Source organism: Rhinolophus sinicus, chromosome 15 (assembly GCF_057876585.1).
Source record: "Rhinolophus sinicus isolate RSI-liver-muscle chromosome 15, RSI-T2T, whole genome shotgun sequence".
Lineage (NCBI taxonomy): Eukaryota > Metazoa > Chordata > Mammalia > Chiroptera > Rhinolophidae > Rhinolophus > Rhinolophus sinicus.
The window spans coordinates 11,335,958-11,361,326 of record NC_142515.1 but is presented as its reverse complement, the minus strand read 5'-3'; the positions used below and the strand labels follow the sequence as shown (position 1 = coordinate 11,361,326).

Here is a 25,369-nt window from a genome sequence, read left to right as displayed (position 1 = left end):
TTATTGTATATGTTATTTTACTGTACACTGAAGTTCATTTTACAAAATTTACAGCACACTTTATCTTTCTTTGAGAAATGAATTCCTCTTCAGACTTTCTGATATAATGGGGCACAATAATTAGTCATTCCAAGACTTAAAAAAATATTTAGCATATCAATGATGTACTCAAAATTAACCTAATTATTAGCAAGGGCACAAATATATTAGGTATAAAAATATAACCTCTGTACTTCAGCACTTGTTTTTGAGTTGGAAATAAAAATAGACGTGATAAGTACCAAATAAGTGGTACAAACAAGTGTAATAGAAATGCGGTGTAAGGACGACAGAATACTTGTACTTGGAATGGTCAGCACACACACTAAGGAGGTAGATTTTGAGGTGAACCAAGAAAGGCTGGTTTCAAGGAGCAGAAAATGGGGTAGGACCTTCAGCCTGTAAAAACAGTGGGGGGCCCACACAAGGAGATCGGCACTTCAAATTATCTAAAGCAGGGGATGATGAACTATGGTTGTCCATAGGCCAACTCCAGCCCCCTGCTCGTTTTTGTGGGGCTTGTGGGCTATCAGTGGTTTTTACATTTTTAAATGGTTGGGGGAAAAAAGAATATTTCATGACCCACGAAAATTACAAAATTCATGTGTAGAAAGTTACGGGCACACAGCCACACCACACCCATTTGTTTACCTCCTGCCTATCTATGACTGCTTTCACACTACATGGCACATTTGAGTAGTTGCAACAGAAGCCATGTGAATCATAAAACCTGAAATATTTATAATCGGGTCATTCAGAGAAAGAGCTTTGCTAACACCTTCCCTTAGGAAGACCTGAGGGGCTGGGCAGAGAAAGACACTAGGAGATAAAACGGGCAGGTAGGCAATGGCAATGATTTGGGTCTATATTCCACGAGTAATGAAGAAACCATTAAAGACTATTAAAGAGAGTGACAATTAGATTTGCATTTAGAAAAGCTCATTCTGATTGTTATATTCCTAACCAGTGTTAGGAGGTAAGTGTGGACAAAAAAAGAGCTCAGGAAAAATATCTTACCAAAAGTCACCTCACAGGGTGATCTGATCATAAATTCCTAACTGGGCAGGTCATGGTGGGTAGCCCATAAAAAGATTTATCTTTGTCTTAAGCAAGCCTTGTCCACTGTTCTTGTGTATCGCACCTTTGAAATGCCAGAGGAATCCTCTTTTTTCAGATCTCTTGGAAGCGTAACCACCCTCAAGGGAGCACATGATCTCAACTATCCTGCACCTTGTCTTCTCCCACCTTCATGTATCTTCCTTACATTTCCCTCCTTAATTCTGAATGTATAAAAAGACACTGCAAAACTGTCATTCTCCAGCGCATCTGAGATCTTGCTTTCCGGCATGTTGTTAGTTTGGCTCAAATAAACTCTTATAAAAATTCTCTACAGGTTCGAATGCTCTCACGTTGACGTAAGTAAGGCGGCTAGTGCACTACGTAGCTCAAGACAGATATGAACACAGCTTAGACTATACTATGGGGCTCGTAAAGTAAAACAAGGAGTCTGAGCAAGATTATTTCAGAGATTCCCTCCCAGCTCTAACATTTTAAGAATCACAGGGGTTTCCAAGTCTGGTTTTGCAACTTTCTGGGTATTTCCAATTATCACGAACAATTCTCAAAACGGTTACGCTATGAACAGCTCTCCAATAGGTAGTAAGTCAGACATATGCCAACAGAGTATCATGCATCCAAAACTGGGAATCAAAGATGAATAAATGACCCTCCATTGGAATGCTTTCTAAAATACCATTTATAATTTCTGCAATCCGAAAAGAACTACTTTTATGAAATTTATGGTTAAAGAACTTACAGATAATACAATGTAAATGAACACAAAGGGGGAAAACACAAATACTGCTTCAGTACATTTTCACTGCACTTTCTTTCCCCTCGTGTAATAAGGACAAAACGCAGAACGTACCTGCTACATTCCAGCAGTGTGACTTTCAGCCGGCCTTCAATAAGCGCCCATTGTTGTATATGGATATGCTCGTCTTCATCTTCTTCAAATCCTTGCAAGGTTTGGAATGGAAAAAACGGCTTAAACCTGACAAAAGGAAAGGAAAGTCTAAATTCTGAAAAATAAACAGTTTAAATTTCTGAATAATACACAGCACAGTGTAAAACAGTAGCAAAGCCCTAAGACTGCATGTGCCCAGCAAACCCGCGCTTACCACACTCCCCATACCCGGCAGCAAGTGCTGCCTTCTCTGGGGCGCCCACACCTCCTGGTTTATTGGCATGCTCTAAATGACAAGGTGGGACACTCAGAACAAAGAAAAAGAAAATCTAGAGCTCACCAGGCGGCCCTGTAACGTGGGTGAGGCAGGTGAGAAACTCTTTCTGGACCAGATGGGAAGTGTTCCTACAGAACAAGACCAAAAGCCAGAACGCACTGTTCCGTGGAAACCACTCTGGTTTCACATGTATTATTGTGCCGACCCTCATGGTAACATGGTGAGGCATGGTTGCAAATCATTTCCTCATTTCAAACAGATAAGGAAACAGATTCAGAGAGAAAGAGCCTGCTGGAGATTGCATTCGTTATTAAAAAGTTACAAGATATATGCCAGCAAAATGAGGGCATAACGCAAGAAAGAAGAAAGTGATCCAGAAAACAGTGGGTCCAAGTCAAGAGAGCAATGATTTCCTAAACCAAGATGACAGGTGTGTGACAAACCAAGAGAGAAGCCCAGTTTGGGGCAGGTGATGAAAATTCCAGGAAGGAGAGCTCCAGGAAATAAGGGGAATAAATAGGATAGGCAGAAGAAATGAGAAGAAGAGGTTAATTTTCCAATTAAACCTTGAAAATTTAGTTAAGGCAATTAGGTAAGAGAATAAAAACAAATTCAAACTTGACTTTAGGAACATACTGCTTTGAATGGCACACAGATTTTGAAATTGAAATCTAGAGAAGGAAACATAAATCTACATATTGGGCAGCTCTGCAATAAGAAAATTACCCAAATATCATAATTATGTAAACACACACACCAATCAAGAAGAATTGAACTGTTACCAATTATACACAAGGATGCAGTTCAATGACTGAAGAGTGATACAGCTAGAATGGGAAAAGGCAGAGGGAAGGTAAGAAAGGGAAACCCTTAGCTAAATCCTTATCTGTCTTAGTAGGAAGTCCATCAATAGACAACGTCTAAAGTTGTTGCATCAAGAACAGCTGTATGACATTGTCTAGCAACAGAGTAGTAACGCCATAATTCTCACAATTCTATGAGGTGGGTACTATAATTAATACCTATATTGTAGATGAAGAAACTGAGACACAGAGAGGTCACATAGCTAGTTCAAGGTTGCACAGTGAGTATGTTGGGGAGCCAAGATAAGAATGGCAGCCTGGCTCCGAAATCCGTGTTCCTGATCACTGCCTCTTAAAAGTTGTTAAAAACAGAAATAGTTACAACTGTTAGCTTCTGAAAAGTCTGACTTAGGGAAGGAAAGTAGAGGGTTTACAAGTAATTGCTGATTTTCATTTTAAGCCCTTCTGTTACATTTGATTTTTTAAATTTGATGTTTAAGTTATGTATAATACGTCAACTACAATGAAAAGCCAGGCTATCCACTATTGAACAGGACAGCACAGACAGTACAAACGTGAAACTATTACAAGTGTGACTATTGCAACTCCTTGGAAACTGGACGTCAATAGCTACTAAAACTGAGTAGATGGGTAACCAATGGCCCGACAATCCCACTCCTAGATACATCTAGTAGCAATGTGCAAAATGTTCACCAAGAGATGTGTATAAGAATATTCATAACAGCACTAAATTCAACTGTCCATCAACAATAGAAAGGATAAACTGAGGTACATTCACTCACACGGCGGACTACTCCACAGCAAACATAATGAACAAACTACATCTATACACAATAATAACATGGATTAATCTCACAAACATACTATTAAGCCAAAGGAGCTAGAAAACCAATGAGTGCGTATAGTATGACTCAACTAATATGAAGTTCAAAAACAGGCCAAACCCCCACAACAACCCAGAAAGCAATGGTGGTAGAAGTCAGGACAGTAGTTACTCTTAGGCAGAGCAGTGACTAGTGATTGGGTGGCATTCGAGGGACTTCTGGTTGCTGGTAACACCCTATTGCTTGTTCTGAGTGCTGTTCTGTTCACTTTGTACAAATTCACTGAACTGAATTTTTGTGATTAGTGCACTTTTTAAGTGGTGAGTTATACTTTAGTAAAAGTTTAAAATAAAAAAAAACCACTTAATTTAAAAATGCAGATTACTTTGGTAACATTTTAAAAATATGTAATTAAAAGTTACACCTACAAGAGAAGCTAAGCTTTCCTGACAGAATCTTTTTTAACGTCTAAAATATGTTTTTGCGCTTTATGTTTCTCCCAGACTGCTCTTACAAAAGCACCCTGAAGCCAGCTGGTGACAACTCCATCATATGGCAGCAGAAAAATTGTTTGCAACCCCTATGATCTTCAGAGAAAAACGGTTTACTACAAATCCAATATAAAAATATTCTGAGGTCTAAATCTACTCTTGACTTCAGCATGCGCTTGTGTATCCTTGCCAGAGTAATAAATCTGCTAGTTTTCAGCTCAATGAAAGGGAAAACTTTCTCACAATGAGGGCTAGTCAAAAAAAGGACACAGCTACCTCAATGCATTGCATCTGTCTCTACAAATATTCAGGCAGAGCTTGGATGAGGCTTTGTCAAGGAGGGAAGATGTGAAAAGAACACAAAATTCAGAATTATACTAATTATAGTCCCAACTCCTAGAGATTTGTTTCAAAATAATTAGGGGAGCAGAGTGTGGGAGATAGAGGTGATTATCTGGCTACGGATAATGGGGATTCACTGAACTATTAACTTCTGAGCGCATGTGAAATTTTCCACAGTGAAGAATTAGAAGAGGTTTGTTCTGTGCACTAAAACAACCTGGGTTCTCTCTTCCTGTTTTCCTTTCTCTTCTACGCATTCCTTAGCAACATCATTTCCTCTCACTGCTTTCTGTAAGTTCCACATATGAAAAGTAAATTAGACACCTTGTCTTCAAACTGTTTCCTCCTCTCCTGTTTTCTCTTATTGGCACCACCAATTTCACAGGCACTTGGAAACCTGAAGTTACCTGTTAACCCTCCCCTTCTCACAGCCAATCAGGTCCACCTCCATTGCCCTCCATCAGATTGCTAAAATGTCTCTTCTGTTCTTCTGTGTTTTCCATTGGCCTCCTTCAGGTTTTCACTGATTAATTAGAATGTTGTGATTTCTGAAATTATGTTCCCTCTTAGTAAAAAGAGTATTTTGTAAACTCAATACTTGAATAAAAAGCTACCTCATAGGGCTATTCCAAAGATTTAGAGTTCACAGATCTGAAACACCTAGTAGAGTTCCCTGGCGTGTCATGGGTACACAAATCCTGGGGTTCTTCCTTCTCTCTGCTCAACTTTGATCAAACTGGCCTCCTCACTGAATCTCCAAAGACATCACACAATGTCCTGATTCTGTCCCTTTGCTAATACTTCTTCCTACACTGGACTTCCATTCCATCTCCCTGTATCCAAAGCAGAACTGTCCTTTAATAGTCAGCTCAAATGTCAAGTCATCTCTTCAACAACAAACTATGTTTACTTGGGAATAGAGAGACCAAAGTTAGACACTCAGAGATTGCAGTCTTATTTCAGACTCAGGAATACAAACAACACTACATCCTGCCTAAGGAAGAAAGTAGAACCAGCAGCTATAAACAGGCAACTGGGAGTTCTATGTGGTTTTCACCTTTTAGTCTGACAGTCTTGGCTCTCTCACATAACTGTGCTCCAAATTCTCCCAAACCAAATATTAGGTTGGTGCAAAAGTAACTGTTTAAAGGGTTAAAAATTGCAAAAACCACAATTACTTTTGCACCATCCTAATATATAAACTAGATAAATCAGGGGTGATGATATTCAAAATGTTTCTTCATTTATTGTTCTTTAAAGGCATCTCAGTATCCCTTTAAATAATGAGTTCCCCTGCTGTATTCAAAGATCATTACAAAACCTCAGCCACAATTTTATGGTGCACATTATTCTGTACAGTATGCACACTAATACAAAACTAGATATAAGCTAGAAAGAAAACAAAGTACAAGTGGTTCAAAACACTCTTAATTTTCTATACGTGTTGATAAACCATGAACCCAAATGTCAAATTTTCAATTTACAACTCAACTGGTATTACATAAAAAGACAATTCATGCACCAAGCTTACTAATGTTAGTACTGCCATATTATTTCTCCTGAGAGACTGCCTGCAAAGGACTCTGGTCTTTATTGTTAATTTGTTAACAATAACAAATTATTGTTATATTATCCTTTTCACCATTCAAGTTCTATTTCAAATCACAGAGGGGAACTGTGTAACCTGTCTCCGCTCCTCTACCATCTGCTAACTGCTTCCTCCTCTGTGTTCTAAAAGCACTTTATACACACTTTTATTATGCCACTAATCGCCTTGTTTACATGTTCCCCCCCCCACCGCGCACCAACTAAATTGTGAGTTAAATGTGGGAAAGAAACATACATGAGAGGCAGTACAGAACAGTGGTTAAGAACAGACTCTGGAACCAGACAGCTGGGCTTGGAATCCAGTTCTACCACTTCTCAGCAATATGACGTTGAGCAAACTGACCTTAAGCCTCAGTTTCCTCATATGCAAAAGGAAGATAATTATACCTACCTCACAGTGCTGTTATAAGTATTACATGAAATAATGAAAAGCATTGAGCATCCTTCACTTCTCAGCTTCTTTCTGACAAGGCAGCTGAAAACAGCATTAGGCACACAAGTTTTAGAGTCAGTACTTGGTTTTGATTTTTGGCGCTAACACGAGCTGTGAGACGTGGGGCAAGCTATTTCAACTTTGAGAGTTTCAGTTTCTTCATCTATAAAAGCAAGATAGCAATCAGCACCTATCTTATAGGTTTATCATAAGGATTAGATGAGAATGTTCACAAAAAGCCTTTGGCACAGTGAGTACTCTAGAAATATTTCCTATCTCACTTTCTATTTATCTATTTTAAGGTTGGTCTCCTAGAGACATGTTAGACAGCAAATGCCTTCCCCTCCACAAGGAATCATTTCAGGACTCAGCATACACCGCGTATGATGTTCAAGGTCATAGCTGTTTGTCTTCCTCAGACTTCAGACATGGCCATGATTTCAGTCACCGGTTGATTTTTTAAAAATTGTGTTCTTGTGAGGATATCAATTTGCAAGTGCAAGGAAACAAATTAACAATAAGCGGTTATGCCTTCCTACCCTAGGTATCACTTTTCTATCTCTGAGTCATTAAGCTTTGCGACCAAGGCTTATATTAAATTGAATATATTAAGAAATTAACTTATGGAAACCCATGGAGAATTGTTCTATTTATGGAATTCCTTGGTGTGCATTATGCTGACAAAGTCCATATGTGGGAAAATTATTTTAATTTCTGTACTCCTAAGGAGAAAAAAGTACTCCAGAATAGTTATAAAACTAGTAAGAACAAGGATTACAAATACTGTTACAAAAAAAATCCCACCCACGCTTCCATATACCCTCTACCTAAATAGGAAATGTTCACTTCTATCCAAATTCCTAATTCTGCAGAATAATTCCTAGAATAATCAGTATCTATAATGCTTCACAATTTTGTGAAGTGGTTTTATATATATGCTAAACAAAAGAGTGATAATAGAGGCTGCAGGTCCCTCGTAACAGAACTCAATAACTAGTGACTCAACTGTGAGTCAATGTTTAACTGATATCCTGTGCACGGGAGATAAAGTATCAAATGAGGTGAATTGCTCAGGGAACCAAAGTAGTTCTCTTGACCATGTCTGAGAAATCTCATGTCTTTTTATGTTTATCACTACCCGTAACATGAGGGTCCCTTACCATAGCCTATGATCAATTAAATTAAAATTCTCAGCTTTCACAGAGCTTTAAAAAAAAGGGGGTGAGGGTGGGGGTGGACAGAACCATGAGAACTGTCCTCAAATCCAAACTCCTTCTATTACTCTTAACCAGCTTCCCCAAAACACACCTTTAAGTAAGAGAATATAAAAATTACCCCTTTATGTTTCTAGCATGTCTGTAAATTACAAAATATTTTCATATACATCCTTGATTGTCATGATTCATAACAGTGTGTAGCCTTATAAGTCTTATTTTACATCTGAAGAAACTAAGCATGAGGAAGTCCAAGTGGCTTTCCGTGATCACATAGTAAACGGTACAGTCAACACTGCAACAGACCCACTCAACCCTGTGCTCCTTACAATACCAAAGTGTTACAACTGAAAATCATGTCTGTATCTAACATCTATTAAAGCTGATTCAGAAAGTGAGGCAATAGGGGCACTTCCTTTACACATGGTAAAAATAAGAAAACTCTAGGTTAGAGCAGCAGTTCTCAAATATTTTGTTCAGAAGATCCCTATCCATTTTTAGAAATTATTAAGGACTCCAAGAAGCCATTGTTTATGTGGGTTATATCTATTGATATTTACCACATTATTAATTAAAAATAACTTAGACACATAAGAATGCACGAGCTCACATCCCATTAGCCGTCAGTGTGATAATGTCATTATCACACATCATGTAATTCCTGGAAAACTCCACTGGACACTTGTGAGAGATTGAGAGTGAGAAAGGCAAATAACATTTCTGCATTATTATGAGAAGTTTCGACTCGGTAGACACCCCTCCCACTCCACCCCCTGTACAGGTCTCAGAGCGCCAACAGGGTCTCCAAACCACTTTGAAAACCACGAGGTAGATAGTGGTTTTTCACAACTCTCAGTTATGGCAATTCTTCTTAAATTCTAAGTTGTAACCCATTATCTTTAAGTATACTGTTTCTCACTACTAGATTAAAAAAAAAATTCTGGAAGGAAGGGCTGTTTTATTTATTCCCTTTTGGCGCTAATTCTCTTTGCAGTGCATAGAGCCCTGGACAAAGATGGTTACGGGGTCAATTGAATCTCTTCTGGAAGTTTAGTGGATGGGAGAAGAGAAAACATCTTAAGACAAAATCATTACCTCCCTACTATGGTAAAGGCATAAACAATAAAGTACATAATACAGAGGTCTGTTCTTCTTAAGCCAGTTAGATGTATCAAACAGACAAAAGCTCCATTCCAGCTGTGAAGGAACAGCAAAAGATCTGAACAAGAGAAATGAGAAGAAAGTTAATACTTTAAATGTCCAGCTTTCTCCTCCTTTTTCTCCAGCCAAATAAAAGCAGCAAAGCTTCTTCTGAAATGTAAATGACTTTAATATTATGTGTATCACTGCTTCTCTTAGTTCATAATTACCTAACTAAAGCCAGAACTTACTAAGTGAAAATATTAAGATGATTTGTACCTGCACATGAGAAAAATCTCTGTATTAGACCCATACAAAAATAACATAGAAGTGAATAATAATGCCACCTTACATTTACATAATTCTCGTCTCTAAGAACTTCAACTTTAGAGTTTTATATCATTCAGTCTCAAAAATAGTAAGTTGCACAATTTGTCCAAAAGTACACTAAATAACAAATCAATAGTAATTCCAGAAATAAAAAAGAAATTTCTCATCATGTAATGCTATCGTTTCAGAGCAAGATGCTAAGCTATTTTCAAGAGAAATCTTAAGAGCACAAAGTAGTACCCCCAAGGCTCTAACTATTATTACCACAGAGTCTGATCTAACAAATGCTTGTTGGCTGAAATGAATCTCAGAGGAACTGAGTCCAAATTCTAACTCTATAGTACTAAAAAAATTCAAATATTTTGAGTAATTTATTCAAATATTTTAAGCAATTTACTAAAAATGGCCTATAATTTAAATTGTATTTGTGGGCATAATTAGACTAAAACTGCCACAAATTTTCTCCTTATACTTCATTAATCTCAAAATATCTGAACTAAATAAATTTAATCTGTACTATCTATCACCACTCCAGCATTAGTAAAAAAAAAAAAGACACATATTTTGCTACAAATATATTTAAAATTTTTCCATGTCAAGAGTTCACAATTCTAGTCCTGATTAAAATCTAAAGTTAAATACTGAGAACTAATGACCTTTCCAAATATTAATAAAATAGACCAGACATCACCTGTCCTAAATTTTACAGAAAATAACATTATACTCAATAATGGTGAGAACAAATAATATTTTCAGTGCATTATAAAAATAATTATCATACAATGAAATTACCTAGAATAGAATGAATGGCTCTTACTTCAGCCACAGCAAGTTTCACAGCACTGAAGGCTTTGAATTATTTACTTGCTTGACCAAATGAGGAGGGTAGCGAGCAGCCAGTCTTCCTTAGTAATGACTATAACCTAGTATTCATGGGGGACTCCTGTGTGCAAGCAGGACCAGACGCCAGGTGCCCTGTTTACCAGATACTTGTATCTGCATGAAATAGTTGTTTCTAAGAACAGAATACAGTCGTTTTTCAAAATATAGACTCTTGTAGTCAGCTACTAAACAGAAATTATATCTTCCCCTTATTACCAAAGATTTTACAGCAAAAAAATGGTAGTCACTTATAATTGCAGATTACACAGGTAGGACATGGTGTTGATCCTGGGAGAAATACCATCTGTAAACATACTTAGGCCACAAATACCTTTTTGAATGGCATGTACTTACCAACAAACCAAGTACACATGACAGGTACTTAATACAAAAGAATAAATCCAACTAAAACATTTTTACTGTGCTAATCACAGCGTTTTTAAGTACATACCGTCAAGAAGCAATGATGCTGGGAAGTAGGAAACGTCTAGCTTTTTCACCAGTGTAATGCAAATCAAAGCAGACATTTCAGCACTCCACCCACCATATCATGGGCTCCATTCTCCCCACAATACATGAAGAATTCATGGGCTTAAATACCCAGTGTGCTGATTAGAGAAGAAAGAAATACATGTTCTAGAGCAGTCTGCTGATTTCATAGACATTGGTAATTATGCACCAGACCAGTGAAAATAAGTTTTCTTGTTATTCTGTATCAATTCAAGGGAAGTATAATCTATAGTTTACGGATATTGACCTTCCCTAAGAATGTGGGATTGAAAACCAAGGCTTCTGGGGTGTCAGAGAAGGTTGCAAACACATTTGTATTTTGTTCTTGCTTGTGTGTGGACATGAGAGGAGAGACGGTGTTCATAAGATGCCCCACAGACCGTGATGTCAGCGCTGTGAACTGCTAGAGATCTCAGTCAGCATTGTGCGCTCATGTGCGCGCCTGCGTGTGTGCCTGTGTGTGTGTGTGTGCCTGCGTGCGTGTGCAGGGGTAGGAACACTCCCCTTCAATACTGATTTTACAATGAAAATTGGATTAAATATCATCAGCCTGCGTTTATGGCAACCTTTAGTCATTAAAAATTAAGCTTATGTTCCATACATTTTGTTTAAGAAATTCAAAGAACACAGGTATTCTTCAGATAGACTGAATTCAAAATCCCAGCATTTGTTACATGGCTGAGTTCACGCTGTGAAAATGTATCAAGCGTACACTTAGCATTTGGGCAATTTCTGTATACATACACACAAACACACATGCACACGCATATACATGTATTACGCATCAATAAAAAGTCTGTGCAGAAAAAATACCGGTATTTAAAGAACTGATGTGTGTGTTTTTTTATATTGGACAGTTGAAAGGTGATATTTAAGCAGGGACCTGAAAAGTGACAGGGTGAAATCCTTGGCTATCTGTGGGAAAAACAGTCCTAAAGAAGACTAGCAAAGGCCTTGTGATGGGGGCATGCCTTGGAGTGTGAGAACAGCCAGCAGGGCAGAAGGGAACAAGTGAGAGGAAGAGTTCTAGAAGACAACTTCAGAGCTACAGAGAACGGCCAGGAGTGCAGTAAAGCAGTGAATGAGTTAAACCCAGACATACTGCCTGAGGGATGTCCATATCACACTTACAAACCAATCTGCAAGGTCACATTTATATTACACTCCCACATTTTATTATTAAGGAGAAATGGAGGAGGAGAGGGGAAGGGAGAGGCAGGCACCTCCTCAGTACACAAGAGGCTTGTATATGTGTGTTTCAGCAGAGTTAAGTACACACCTCTAACTTGACATTTCTAGGAGGACAAATTTAAATGGGAGACGAATACATTTTTAATTTCTTTATGATCCCAAATACTATTTGAACATTTGCAAAAACCTAGCCAAAAAAACCCCAAAACAAAACAAACAAACAAAAAAAAACACTAAAAAATTTCAAAAGAAAAAACCTAGTATCTACACAAAGATGTAGGTAGAAAAATGTGTATGGTACAATTATTTATATTAATGAAAAACTGGAAAAAAAATCAACAAGGAATTGGTTAACTTATGGTACTGCTGATCAATGCAATTCAAATCATTTGTTAAAATAAATGAAGTAGGTATATTTAGAAAACCCAAGATATAGCCAGCAAGCAAGCAAAAACAAAAAGGCAAGATATTAATAGTAAGGTACCAACTATGATCCTGTTTTTATACATTAATAAATTAGAATGCATTTAGAAAAAAATATGGAAGAATAGTCTCCAAATTTAATAAGTTTCTTTAAAGATATTACAAGAGATTTCCATTTGATGTTTCATATTTTCTAACTGGATTTTTACAATGAGCTTATCACTCATTTGAAAGGGGAGAAATATTTAATATGTCACCTAGCAGATGTCTGACATACATCTAGTAAAATGTCTGAAATAGCTTTAGCAAAGTGTCTGACAAACGTAGGATAACCAATAAATGTGTGTATCAATTAGTTATTAAGGAAACGATACATTTATTCAGAAGGTATCATATATGTGACATTACATCCAATTAGATATTATTCCCATTTCCACTTTACAGATACAGCTACTGAGCCTAAGGGAACATAATTTTGTCCAGGGTCTCTCGCTCAGAGTAGTGCTGAAGTCAGGGACACATTACTCCAAAGCTCTGTCTACTATGCAACAGACAACCTAAGTACTTCTCTATAGCCTCAAGTCAAAAGAATGAAATCGTTGCCTAGTACTGGCAGTCTCTACTTAGCACCTGCCTTTCTACTCATCTGTAGGTAAATAATTAACATTTAGACCTCATTCTTCCCTAGTACAAATACAGTAAGTATGCAGTTTTATGCCAGTCTTAGCAATGTGGCAAGAGGGATTTTGAAACTACTCTGTAAAACTTCTGCTAATGACCAGGTAGCTGCTTTATGAGTTTCCAATGAAGTGTGTGATGTGCTCTGATGCCAGGCCCGAAGTGCTGCTAGGTCCTATGACTCTCGGAAGGAACAAAGGGATTTAATACCACTTGTTTCTTGGTGACATTGTTCTGAGAAAATGGGAGAATGTGATGGGAAGAAACATTGGGTCAGTATTTAACTTCTACACAAGGTATTCAGGAGTAGAAACTTTAACTTGAAATGTCAGATATTCTTACTGAACAACTGATTCCAAATGTCTCCGCCTGTTATAGGGAATCTTAGTAAGGGGGGGTGGTGGGAGGGAATGGGGAGACAGGTTGCACTTTCGTGGACACAGAGAGGTTTCTTCACAGAAATGCCTGAGCCACACATATCCTGTATACATTCTAAGTAGGCCAGAAAAATTATGAAGTGCTTAATGTTTATTTTAGCATTTAGTTTTGGTTATATTAATATTTATGGCAACAAAGTTGTATCCTTCTGCCTGTGTTTACTAGTCAACCTAGAGGTCTAAGGACCCTAGACAGACCTTGAGGGGGCTATAAATTTCATGAAATTAAATAAAAATTTGTTTATGCATTTTTCAGCAGAGTATCCAGTTTTTACTAGCTTTCCAAAAAGACAGGACCCTCAAATAAAGGTTTAAAAGTACCTTTCAACATATATGCATATGTGCTCCTTTTTTGGTAGGCATTTGAGCATAGTTTTTTGTTTTTTAGGGTTTTTTATTTAAGTAAGAGTTTAGAACAGGGGTTAGCAAACCGTTTTTATAAAGAGCCAGATAGTAAATATTTTAGAATCTGTAGGTTCATCTGTGGGTATGTTGCATATTCTTTTGTGAACAACTTTAAATGTAAAGTTGAAAAATGTAAAAGCAATTCTTAACTCCTGGGCCTAACACCAGCTGCTCACAAACCCCTGGCTTAGAGTAATAGTTGGTTTATCTCTGCAGAAATAGCACAGCATGGGCTTTGGGAGTCCAGGACATTTTTTTTTTTTTTTTTAAAGTCTTTGAGAAAGTCACTAACATCCCTAAGTCTCAAGTTTCCATATCTATAAAAATGAGATACCAACCTCTCCCACACAGTAGTTTTACCTACTAAGTAGGATGGCAAGTGTACAGAATTGCCACACAGTACCTGGCAGATAGTTAGCAAACTGACTTTATTATCCTGCCTCTACCTCATCTGACAGATCATTAGTACTATTTGTAAATCAATATTAAGTATTTGATCAGGCATGCTCCTCCGATACAACTGACTTTATAACGATCTGCTTTGGCTATTTCCAGGAACAAGCTTTCCCGGAAAGCCAACAGACCTGTACGTTACTGAGTAGAATCTAACAATCTCCTCATAATTACTCTTCTCCCTTCAATGTATAAATTAAACTTCTACAGCAAAGATTTAATTTATCAATTCGTCATTTTGCATCAAAAGATTTTTAAATGCCTAAATCACAATAATTCAAAGCAGCTTTAAGAAAACCCATCCTGTATGAAGTAAAACTAGCACTAAATTGGAGTATAGTTAGGTGTACCAAAGAACTTAAGGTCACAAAATGTTATACAACATGCAGTAACCAGGCATTTGTCTTAGCAGAGACACTGACCTCTCCTCTTCCTGTTTCTCACAAAACTAAAGGTCTTAAATATAGCCAAATGCCATTATAACGAGCTTTAATTGTTTTCCCCAGAAAGACTAACCAGCTAGAGAGCACTAACTGTTATAACCAGTTTAACACTATCACCATACCCACCCACCACAATGCTAGGTATTGGTAGTCTTCAGGAAGTAGTTACTGAAAATACATGGCTTTTAATAACAACTTAATTATTTATCTCTAAATCTTTCAATTCCATTTATATAGAGATTTCTCACACCAGTAGTACAAGAAAAAGCAGAACAGATGAAAAATTAGCTACTACATTATATCATTACTGCAGAATAACTAGAGCGATACACTACCGTCCTTGTGTCTATCTACTTTCCCAAAGTATCAAAGGTTAGTTATATTTCCTAACACTAGTGAGTAAACCTATGATTCCTACAATCACTAAGAAAGTGTAGTAGCTATTTTAAAGTATATTTGAGCCTAAGTAGACACCTTTTAAAAGTTATCCATACATAGAAATAAAAGTATGGGGGCCGGCCCGGTAGCTCAGGTGGTTGGAGCACCATACTCCTAATGCAGAGGTCGATGGTTCGATTCCCACATGGGCCAGTGAGCTGCACCCTCTACAGCTAAGACTGTGAACAACAGCTCTCTCTGGAACTGGGCTGCCGTGAGCAGCCAGAGGTTGGCGTGAGCTGCCAGGGGCTGCTGTGGGCTGCCATGAGCGCAGCCAGCAGCCAGTAAGAGCCACTGTGAGCGGCTGACTACTGGCGACCGATGGCCTGGCCTGAGCCGGGGGGAAGCGCAAGGCTCCTAATACCAGCATGGGCCAGGGAGCTGTGTCCTACACAACTAGACTGAGAAACACCGGCTTGAACCGGAGTGGCAGGGGAAGCAGAAAGGGGGGGAAAAAGTATGAAAAAGTGAATAAAGACAGTGCATTACACTTAACTTTACAAATAATTTTATCAGCTTCCAGCCAATTTACTTTGAAAGTTTTAAGACATGGATTACGCAAAACAACTTTACCTCAAATAATTAGGAAAATAAAAAAGTGATAAGAATAAATGTTTTTCTTCCTCCTCTCACAAGACCAAGGAAGAAATAACTCAATTGCAAACCACATTACAGAACATGAGGATTTCCAGACCAAATCTAATTTGGTTCTCTGAAATTAATGGTATATTTAGAGAAAAAACAGAAAAATATAAAGATGAAAAAAGCTCTAACTAAAGGTAGCCCTGTCCTTGACTTTAGGGGGACAGGGGTTCTCCTTGATCTCCAGTCACTAACAATATTTGAAAATTTCCACAAATATGTATCAGAAAGTTTCTCAGGAGTTAAAAAAAACAGTTATGACAAAAACAGTCCTATTCAGAAGACATTTCATGAACCTGAAAAGTGACACTTTCCCCAAATATTTGTTCCTTATTCATTAAATTCAAATAGCGTCAGTAAGTAGATGTCCCAGCTCCTTGTTTGTAGATCAGAGAAGTGAAAAGCAGCCATTATCTACTCATGTCACTATACTGTAGAGAAATGGAAAATGATTCAAGGGATTTAAAAAAAAAATTCTGGCAGAATGATTTTTTAAAATTCGACATTATGCCTTTTATAAAATAAAATCACTCAATTTAAGTCCCTTCAAACATATAATTTTTAAAGAGGGGTGAAAATCATCACCCTCTACTATCTAGCTATTAGCTCATGCTGTTTTCACTGATGAGCCAACAGTAACGCTCCCCATTTAGTAAGGGTCTCAAACTCACATGAAGACAGTCCAGGCAAGTCCCATTAGTTAAGTGCAGCAAGTAGGTGAGAACTGTGAACTACACATAAGAGCTTCCTGCAGCTGCTACTAGACTAGACTCCATCTCTCCATCCTACTATTGCTATATGAGGAATGCAGCCCTGGTGATACAAAATCTTCCAATTTTTCTTAAGAGAAGCCAGAAATCCAAATCATACAAAATCTCTTTTTTTTCCCAAAGAGTTTATTAGAATCCAAGAGTCAGAAAGTAATCAAAGATGGAGTAGCATATCAGTCTTGCTTCTCTTGTAATAAATAAGTAATGATGATTGTACTGTGGGGGTCCATGTAGGTAAGGGACCCAGGCCTATCTGGCAATTTTATGCAGGAGCAAATAAGGGGATAAAAAGAAGTTATTAGGAAAATTAAGTTTACCAAAACAAGCAAGGCAAATTGAAATATGGGACCTAAAATTCTAGACCTTGGCAACCCACACCCAAGACTGAGTGCTATATAGAAAAAGGAAACCAGTGGAAACCCCCCGGCAGGGTCAGTCAAGGCAGGTAATTTCAATTACTGTCTTTCCAGTAGGCTGGAGTTGCAAGAGGGAAGAAGTGGGGATTTGGATGAGGAACTACGTACTTTGCACATAAATATTTTACTGTGAGAACTCAAGGACATCCTTAGGATATATTTTAGAGATAGTGTGGGATTTACATGAATGATTAAAATTCATATTTCTAAAATTGAGAGAAAATAGGTTATAGATGATCCCTTAACTTTTTTTCCTGTAGGCGGAAAGTAATATAGGCAGAAGAGAAGCTGCATTGGGAGGTCACATGGGTGCAGGAGAGGTTTGAAAGGCTGCAAGTCCTGGATTAGAACCCCCACCCCACCCCCAGGACATGGACAACATCTTGGAGTTCTTTTCTGTCCTTTCAAACCCACTCTCCAGTAGCCAGTTCGGTAGTTACTATGCGTGTAAGAGGTGCCTGAGTGAGTCTTTTTGTTAGATGAATGGAAAGCAAATTAATGTAGTTTTCAGAGCTCTCTTGAGACCTGAGCCTGAGTGAGGACTATTATCAAAAGGATAGAATATTTGCTAATGTATTCAAGTCTTCTAATGCTGTTTGTCAGTTTTTAACCCTTCTTCATCTTCCTGGCTACCCTAACCCCACCCTTGACGTCAGGAGAACAGAGCACTATAGATGGCTCCAGGCAAGCTGTGAAGTGTGTGGCTTAGCACCTAGAGGAGGGATCCCAAAATCTCATTTGTAAGTTGTCAATTAAGAAAAACAAACAAAAAAACACAGGGCTTGCAAACTGAATTTGGCCTTGTCGTATGCTACCAGTGCTAGCTACACAGCAACAACACTCAGTAACAGAAGCCTTAATAAGAATCTCAAATATTCAACTCTCAGTCCCCAAACTCCCCAGGACTATTATACTCAGATTTCATATTGAAGATGGATTCTCCACGTAGTCAAGAACATTAGTGGTAATCTTTCTCTCTTGAAGACTAATTTTTTTTTAACTACTACTACTTTAATTTACTATTTTAAAGTATATATTTTAAGAAAAAAATCAAAATGATATGGAGTGGTTGAATTTAGAATTATATTAGTAAAATTAGAATTATAGGATGTATAAAATGTATACATATTAAAACTCATTTTAAAAAATATTACAATGTTTCACACACTATGCTAGTTGGGTAAAATGAAGTGTCAATCCACTGGGTCCTTAGAAAGCAACCAGTTGAGCTCTTTCGCATCTCTAGATGAGACAAGAGGAACTAGCAGGCCTTTATGGGTCACCTTCACTTTAGCAACATAAAAATGGCAAAATAAATTCAAGGGAAAGTGACAATGTTAATTGGCAAGATATTTCTATTATATGAGTGCCAAAGGATCGTAAGACTCAATACAATTTTCTTTACTGCTTTAGCTCTACTAAGTAGATTAGATGGCTAAAAAGGATAAACAAAACCTTCTATTTGGAAACAAAATTTGCCGGATGAAAAAGAAATGCAATGTGGAGTAGCACCCAAAGATTGAAACTCTTATGAACAAGGCAATTTGAGAAAAAGGCAGCCTGACTTTGTCAGAGCTGGATTTCACCACTTGACAGCTATGTAACTTGAAGCTACTTAACCACTCTTAGCACTATTTCCTCATCTATAAAAAAGGATAAACACTAGCTAATTTAACTCTTATTATGAGAATTGTAATACATCTTAAATGTGTTTTAAGTCACGCTCTTAGCTGAAACTTGAATCCGCTCCACAATATCAGTAGTTTAAGATACTTCCGGTAGAAGAGCTTCCTAAAGCAGTCTTTTCCATCCTCTCACTTCTATTATTTTCTTTTAGTAAACTGAAATCAACTTCTTAGTCACTTCAACCCATCAATCACATTCTAGTTTAATTATTATTAAGTAGAGCTAACTCAAGTCTCACTAAACTCTAAGCTCCACAAGGGTTGAGGCTCTTCAGTATTGAAGCCCTAGCACCTAGGACAATAAGTACAATGAGTATAATAAACATCTGCAGATTGAGTGATAGGTTCTGTGCAGTATTTACTGACTGACAGTTGAAATGCCTTCTAATACAAAGAGCATAAATGTGTCCATTTCTGGAGGAATCATTCAAGGTTTAAAAGTTGAAATATCATACATAACCAAACACATGCTATGTTCTTTTTTAAATCCCTTTGGACATAGTATATGAAAGCAATTTTGCTGTTATTTTAAATGGTGATGCTAGTCAATGATACAGATGATAAACTTCCTTCAAAGCTATCAACCTATTAATGGCTCCCTAATTTCCTTCAGATTCACCTGAATTCCAAGTCTACATTAAAAAATGAAAACCACCTCAAAATGATATGCAACCTCACTGCCACTGACTATTCTGCAAATAACCCCCAAATAATAACTCAAATTTTATTATCTTAAAGTTACCCAGAAAATATCAGAATCAAAATTGTGATAGAATATCCAAATCCGTAACAGCTTTTCTTCTGACTTCCTTAGCAACATGCTGCTATAAACCTCTCACTGCTTAAACACTAGAACTCATTTATAATTTAGTCACTGGTATTTCAGAGCTTAAAGAGCAGGTTTCATAAATTAAATTCTACTTCACAGAACAGGAAATCAAACACAGAGAACAATCAGTTCACTATCCTCTGCAAATCTATGAAAGTATAAATTTCTCTGCCATCTGAGTTTTGACTGTCACTCTGGGATACTAGCCTAAACAAAATATAATTAGTAAGGTAAATCTGCCACATACACAATTCAATAATCCAAACATGAAATATTTCTGGATTATCTGGGTCACTGATGCTTGAGACTATGACAGAAAATTAGTGATCTAGAAATAGGCAACTGCACTAAAGGGCAGTCGGTAAGGCAAATACCAGATTGACATAACTTTATAATTAAGGACAAAATCCAAGAGGGTCAAACATTTCAATGAACACAGATTAAAGGAAGACAGAAGGTGAAATTTAAAATCCATCTGTTTTAGAAGAAATACCTATGTATGACCCTTTTCACTCCACCAACAAGTCCTCCCAGACCCAAGTCTGGCTCTACAAAACTTACTTTCCTCTTCTGCTTCTTCTACATGAAGACAAAACCAAACAAACAAACAAACAAAAATGTATGTGAATCAAAACAGAATAGTACATAAAATTAAGCCACCAAATACAGGAAGGCTTTAAAAAGTTAAAATCACTACCTATCATTAAAATTGTTATCTGCAGGGTGATTTCAGGTACTGTGTGAGGAACTTACCGCCAGAGAGTTGACGTGAAGGGCAGGGTGTGGGTCTGTGCTACATACAGAACCTCTCCCCAAAGAGCAGATGACATTAATATGAAACGTACCGAGTACTATAGCATGTATAAGCTCCCAACTCGTTTCCAATTTGCCATGGAAAAGTATTCCTTTACAATAGATGCTACCTCTGCCGAAAAGTTGTCACAGCAAAAGCGGTCTGCAGTTGCAAAACCTAACGGCTCTGGGCTACCAGCACGTTCTTCCTGCCGGTACTTGGCGTCCCAGAACAGTATCTCAATGTGGCCAAGGTGATGCTGCAAAGTGCCCTCAATGCAGCAACCACACACAGGAAGTTTCTCAACAGCCCCAGAGCTGATTCCTGGGCATTAGGGCGGACTTCCCTTCCCTTTTCAATATGTTGCTCCTACCGGTGCTGACAGCACCCTGTGTGCCCAAGAGCACGCAGAAAGGTTTCTAGCTCATCTTAGTGCCCTTTGAAAGCAAAGCAGCAGTGCACGACTGGCCCTCACCGAGGGCCCTGTCCAGGGTTGTGAAGATCCCTGGAAAGGCAGGCGCTGCGCAGAAGCCTTTGCCCTTCCCGCTCCACCAGGCAGCAGCCTCCCGCCCACGCCCCGAATCCCAGCAGCCAGGCCCCCGCACGTGTGGGAGACCTTCCCCCCCGCCTGCCTCTCACCTGATCTTGTAACTCGGGAGCGTGTGCTTGCGCTTGATGATTTTCTTGAGCTGGTTGACGATGATGGACGTGAGCTGGGGCATTGGCCGCCCTTCAAACTGGGACCGCACCTCGAAGTCGATCAGCGGGTCCTCCACGAAGGAGAAGAACCAGTGGGTGAAGGGCACGCGAGTGAGGACGAAGCGCAGCCTCCCCACCACTCGGGACAGCTTGACGAACAGGTAGGCGGACTTGCCAAAGACTAAGTCCACGTCGATGGCCAAGTGGAAGCCCCCGTTGTACTCCACCTCCGCCTCGAAGGCCAGCTCCTCGGGGGAGGTGGCGGGCAGCGCCTCCCCCTCGGGGCCATCGGACTCTCCGGTGGCCGAGGGCACCACGGGCCGGAGGAGCCGGATGGTCTTGATGAAGGGCACGGCCTCGCCCAGGAACACGTCCCGCAGGCTCAGCCCCTCTAGCAGGCGCCCGGCCGTCTTGGTCTGGAGCAGCTCCTCGAACTCCACCTTGATCTTCTTGGTGACCCAGCGGCGGGCCAGCGCGGTGTCCCGAAGCTCCCGGAACAGGAACAGGATGGTGGCGTTGAGGAAGTAGCAGGTCTCCCGCGTCGGCGGGTAGGGGGTGTCAGGGGCCGGGGTCGGGGTCGCGCCGCCCTCGGGGGGCCCGCCGGAGTGCTCCTCAGCCCCGCCGCCGCCATAAAGGTACTCCCTCAGGGTCAGGCCCGGCACCGGCTTGATGTAGCGGAAGCCGTCGCCCGCGCGGGCGGCCTCGTCCGCCGGCGGCTCGGGCTGTTTGCGGTAAAGCAGGAGGAACTGGGTGAGGAGCGTGAGAAAGGAGCCCAGCACGGCCGATGCCAGGATCATGAGCAGCAACCCCATCCCGCCACCGCCTCCACCCGGGCCGCCCGCGCCGCTGCTCCCGCGCCCACAGCGCCGCTTTCTTCACGCCACCGCCCCCGCTGACTCCATCTTGAGGACATCGGACGGTGGGGTCGGGGCAAGCGGTTCCCAGGGCCTGGTCCGGGGGCTCCGCCGGCGCCGTACGACGCCCGAGCCTGCAGCAGCGCGGCTCAGACGCTCCGGGAGGCGGCTGCCGTGGTGGCGGGGGTGGGAGGGGGCGGAACGGCGGCTCCTGCGGCCTCCTCTCATTGGGCGAACGGCGCGTGACGTCAGGAGCGTACTCGCTCCCGGCGGCGTCGCCTGGCAGCCGGCGCCCGGGCGCGCGTACGCGGGTCCTTCCTTTCTCGGGCTTCCTTCCAGCCCCGCCCCCCCCACGCCAACATTCCATTCCCCTGCGATCCACGTGGCTGTCACTTCTGGAGCCGCTGTCGAAATCGGAGAGGATAACAGGAGCCACCAGTTGGAGGATAAGAAGGCCAGGCGGAGATGGCGTGGCACGTTTTTGATCCTGGTTATTCCGTTATCTTCTAGTGCGCCCATCCCCCTTCATTGGCCGCGGTCCCTGTCGGTTACCTCTGCGGCAGTGTAGTTCTTACACTAGCGTCCCTGAGAGATGGGCTGGCGGCGGCTTTCCCTGCAGGGCAGCGCCGTAGAGGATGTGAACTGGCCGTTGGGAGACTTCCTAAGCCGTGGACAAAAGAGGACTGACTGCCTCAGAGACCGTCGTCGCTGACCATCAATCCGACCAGAGCGTCTGGGGAGGGTGGGCCCTGGAAAGGAAGGACAGAGAAAAAAGATGTGAGATTTAGCACCTGAGAGGATATTCGAGATTTAAATGAGAAGGGAGGAAGTAAAAAAGCTGGGATAGTGAAAGGTGAGTGACATGAATTTGCCAGATAATTGGAAGATGAATAGTGGCTCACTGTCAAGCTCTTGCAGTGGGTTAACCCCCGAGTGTGTTACCACCTTTAGTCCATCTAGGAAGCGGTTATTGTTAGCCCCCACCCATTTTACAGATGCAAACACTGGCGCACAGAGGCAAACAAAGTTGCCTGGGGTGTCACAGTGAAGCCTAGTTTGTCTAATACTAAACTCTAAGCCCTAGGTTACTTCTCTGTACCATGACACCAAGATTGCTAGGGTTGGAAGGGGGCTTATCAGCTCCCTGATGCACAGGAAGGGGGAGTGGGGAGGGGTGCTCAGGAAAGACTTCGGGGAATTTTGCACAGGGTAGCACTTTGACCAAGCTATGGAGTCAATGAAGCCAGGTTGCCCAGCAACATTGTTATCCCTCATGCCCTCTGGCTCCTTGATGTTACATCATAAATGCTTATGTGGCTCCAATCACATGGACACCACAACAGTTCTACCTCTAGTCCTGCAAGGGTTCAGGTATTCCACACCTAAAAGTGAAATCCAGTGCTGGTTTCAGGGAGCCAGGGCAGAGCTCCCTTCTAGCCCTGGAAGATCTTCCAGCCACTGTTTGTCTTGACTCTGGGTGATTCTCAGACAAAAACAGAGTTCTGCCCCATTCCAACCCAGGTAAAGAAGGTGTAGAACTTTGGAACCAGGCCCCTCTCATCTCTCTTACTCATGCCCAGGTGTAAGACCAGGTGGCTTCTTTCCTAGGAAAATGTAAGGCAGGTGCCTGTTGAGGAGTCAGACTCAAACTCCACATTCCACATCCGAAGGAAGTCCACGGCCCTGCTGGGATTTCTGGGAGCTCCAGACAACTTCTGCTTTGTGTTCACCTCTGGCCTCTGCTTCTGGGCTGCTGCCTCAGTGCTACACTGTTTCAACCCAGATGGGAAATGTAGACCCTTCCTCAATTTCCACCAAAAGCCTTGTTTATAGCCCTTAAGCACCATTGTAGAAAATGTCACAGAAGCTGGAGATGGGGTGGAGCAAAAAAATAGTTGCCCATATTACTGAGATTCAAAATCCTCAAACTGTGTACTGACCCATCCTGCATCTTAAAAGATCCTTCAACCACCACATCACCCACAAGGAAAGTTGCTGGTCTTCAAGGGAAAGAGTCCTCAGTTTCACACTCCATTTCACAGGCTCTTCTCTCCCCTCTTCTCCCACACCTTTCTTATTTCTTAGATTACCTCTGGGAATCCCAAATTTTTGAAACCCATTATAGAGTGTCGTGCAGGGTGCCAGGCGTCCTGTGCGGGGAGGCCTGCGGGGTCTCTGCTCCCGCTCCCCACATAAGAACGCAGGACATGATGAGGGCAAAAAGGAACACCACGAAGCCATAGGTAGGGGAGTCATACTGCTATATTCTCGCTGGTGGCTGGGTTGGAGAAACAGAAGCCACACAATTCTCAACCCTCGTTGCTCCGCTTACAGGCTCAACCACCATCTTCTTGCTAGCCCCCATTTTTTTTTGCTAGCGTAGCCACAGCAGTTATATTAGTGGCCAATGGCTCACTGGTTACAGCTGACGGCCAACTAGCCACAGCTGATAGCCATCCAATCACAGTTGATGGCCATTTACTACCTGAGCCAACACCTTTCTATGTGAGGCCCAGAGCCTGGAAACTGCTTTCTGGGGCTCTGTCCCCACATAGAGTCATTTGATTCCCCAGCAAAACTTGTCTCCTGAGGGATGCACTCCATATCTACAAATGAGCTTAGCACACCTTTTGGGGAGATAAAAGAAAAATATTTTTCTCTTGTGTTGAAAATGGCAACATGAATTGAACATTTATAATAATAATAGTGATAATTATAGAGAATTGACTGTGCTAGGCACAGTATTAAGCATTTTATCTGCCTCATCCCATTTAAAAATCAAAATGTCAAGAGTGTGGGCCCTGCCCCTCCACTCTGCCCAGGCCTGGTCCGCCCCTGAGCTGGCTGACCCCATCACAGCCCACCTGGCCCGTCCACTCTATGTCTGCCAGCTCAGAGGGCTTTGCTATTTTGCCTTTCACTCACTAGGTCTTCTAGCTAACCCAGGGTTTCTTAACCTCTGCACGATTGCCATTTGGAGCTGGAAAATTCCTCATTGTTGGGTTTGTCCTGTGCATTGCAGGAGGTGAGACTGTATTAATAGAAGCTTCTTGTTTTTAATAATGTTCCCTGGAAGAATATAAATTCAGTAACGTTTTTACTTTAATATTAATGCTGGCTCATAGAAACTCAAGAGTCTGAGAACCTTTGGCCCCAGCTTGAAAATCTATGATTCTGGGTATTTGAAGGAAGAAGGTACTTAGCCTGCCTGCTGACCTTTTAATGAGCGTTAAATGACATCATTGAAATTGAGCTGTCCCAACAGCCTTCCTGGGAAGTATCCGTTTCAAGGGTAAAGGCTGTTGAATACAGGAAGATGTTAAGACAAGCGTT

General features: G+C 40.8%; 1 protein-coding gene across 1 annotated transcript in view; it reads right to left on the bottom strand.

Annotated features, from left to right (window-relative positions):
* Positions 1–22,515, bottom strand: part of PDZD8 (PDZ domain containing 8) — a 64,114-nt gene extending 41,599 nt beyond the window's left edge. The window contains exons 1-2 of the mRNA XM_019725252.3: positions 21,123–22,515; positions 1,967–2,092 (exon numbers count right to left, since the gene is read on the bottom strand). Of these exons, the coding sequence (XP_019580811.1) occupies positions 1,967–2,092; positions 21,123–21,994 (998 nt within the window). The 5' untranslated portion in view covers positions 21,995–22,515. The remainder of the gene's footprint in view (positions 1–1,966; positions 2,093–21,122) is intronic.
* Between the last annotated feature and the right edge of the window lie 2,854 nt (positions 22,516–25,369).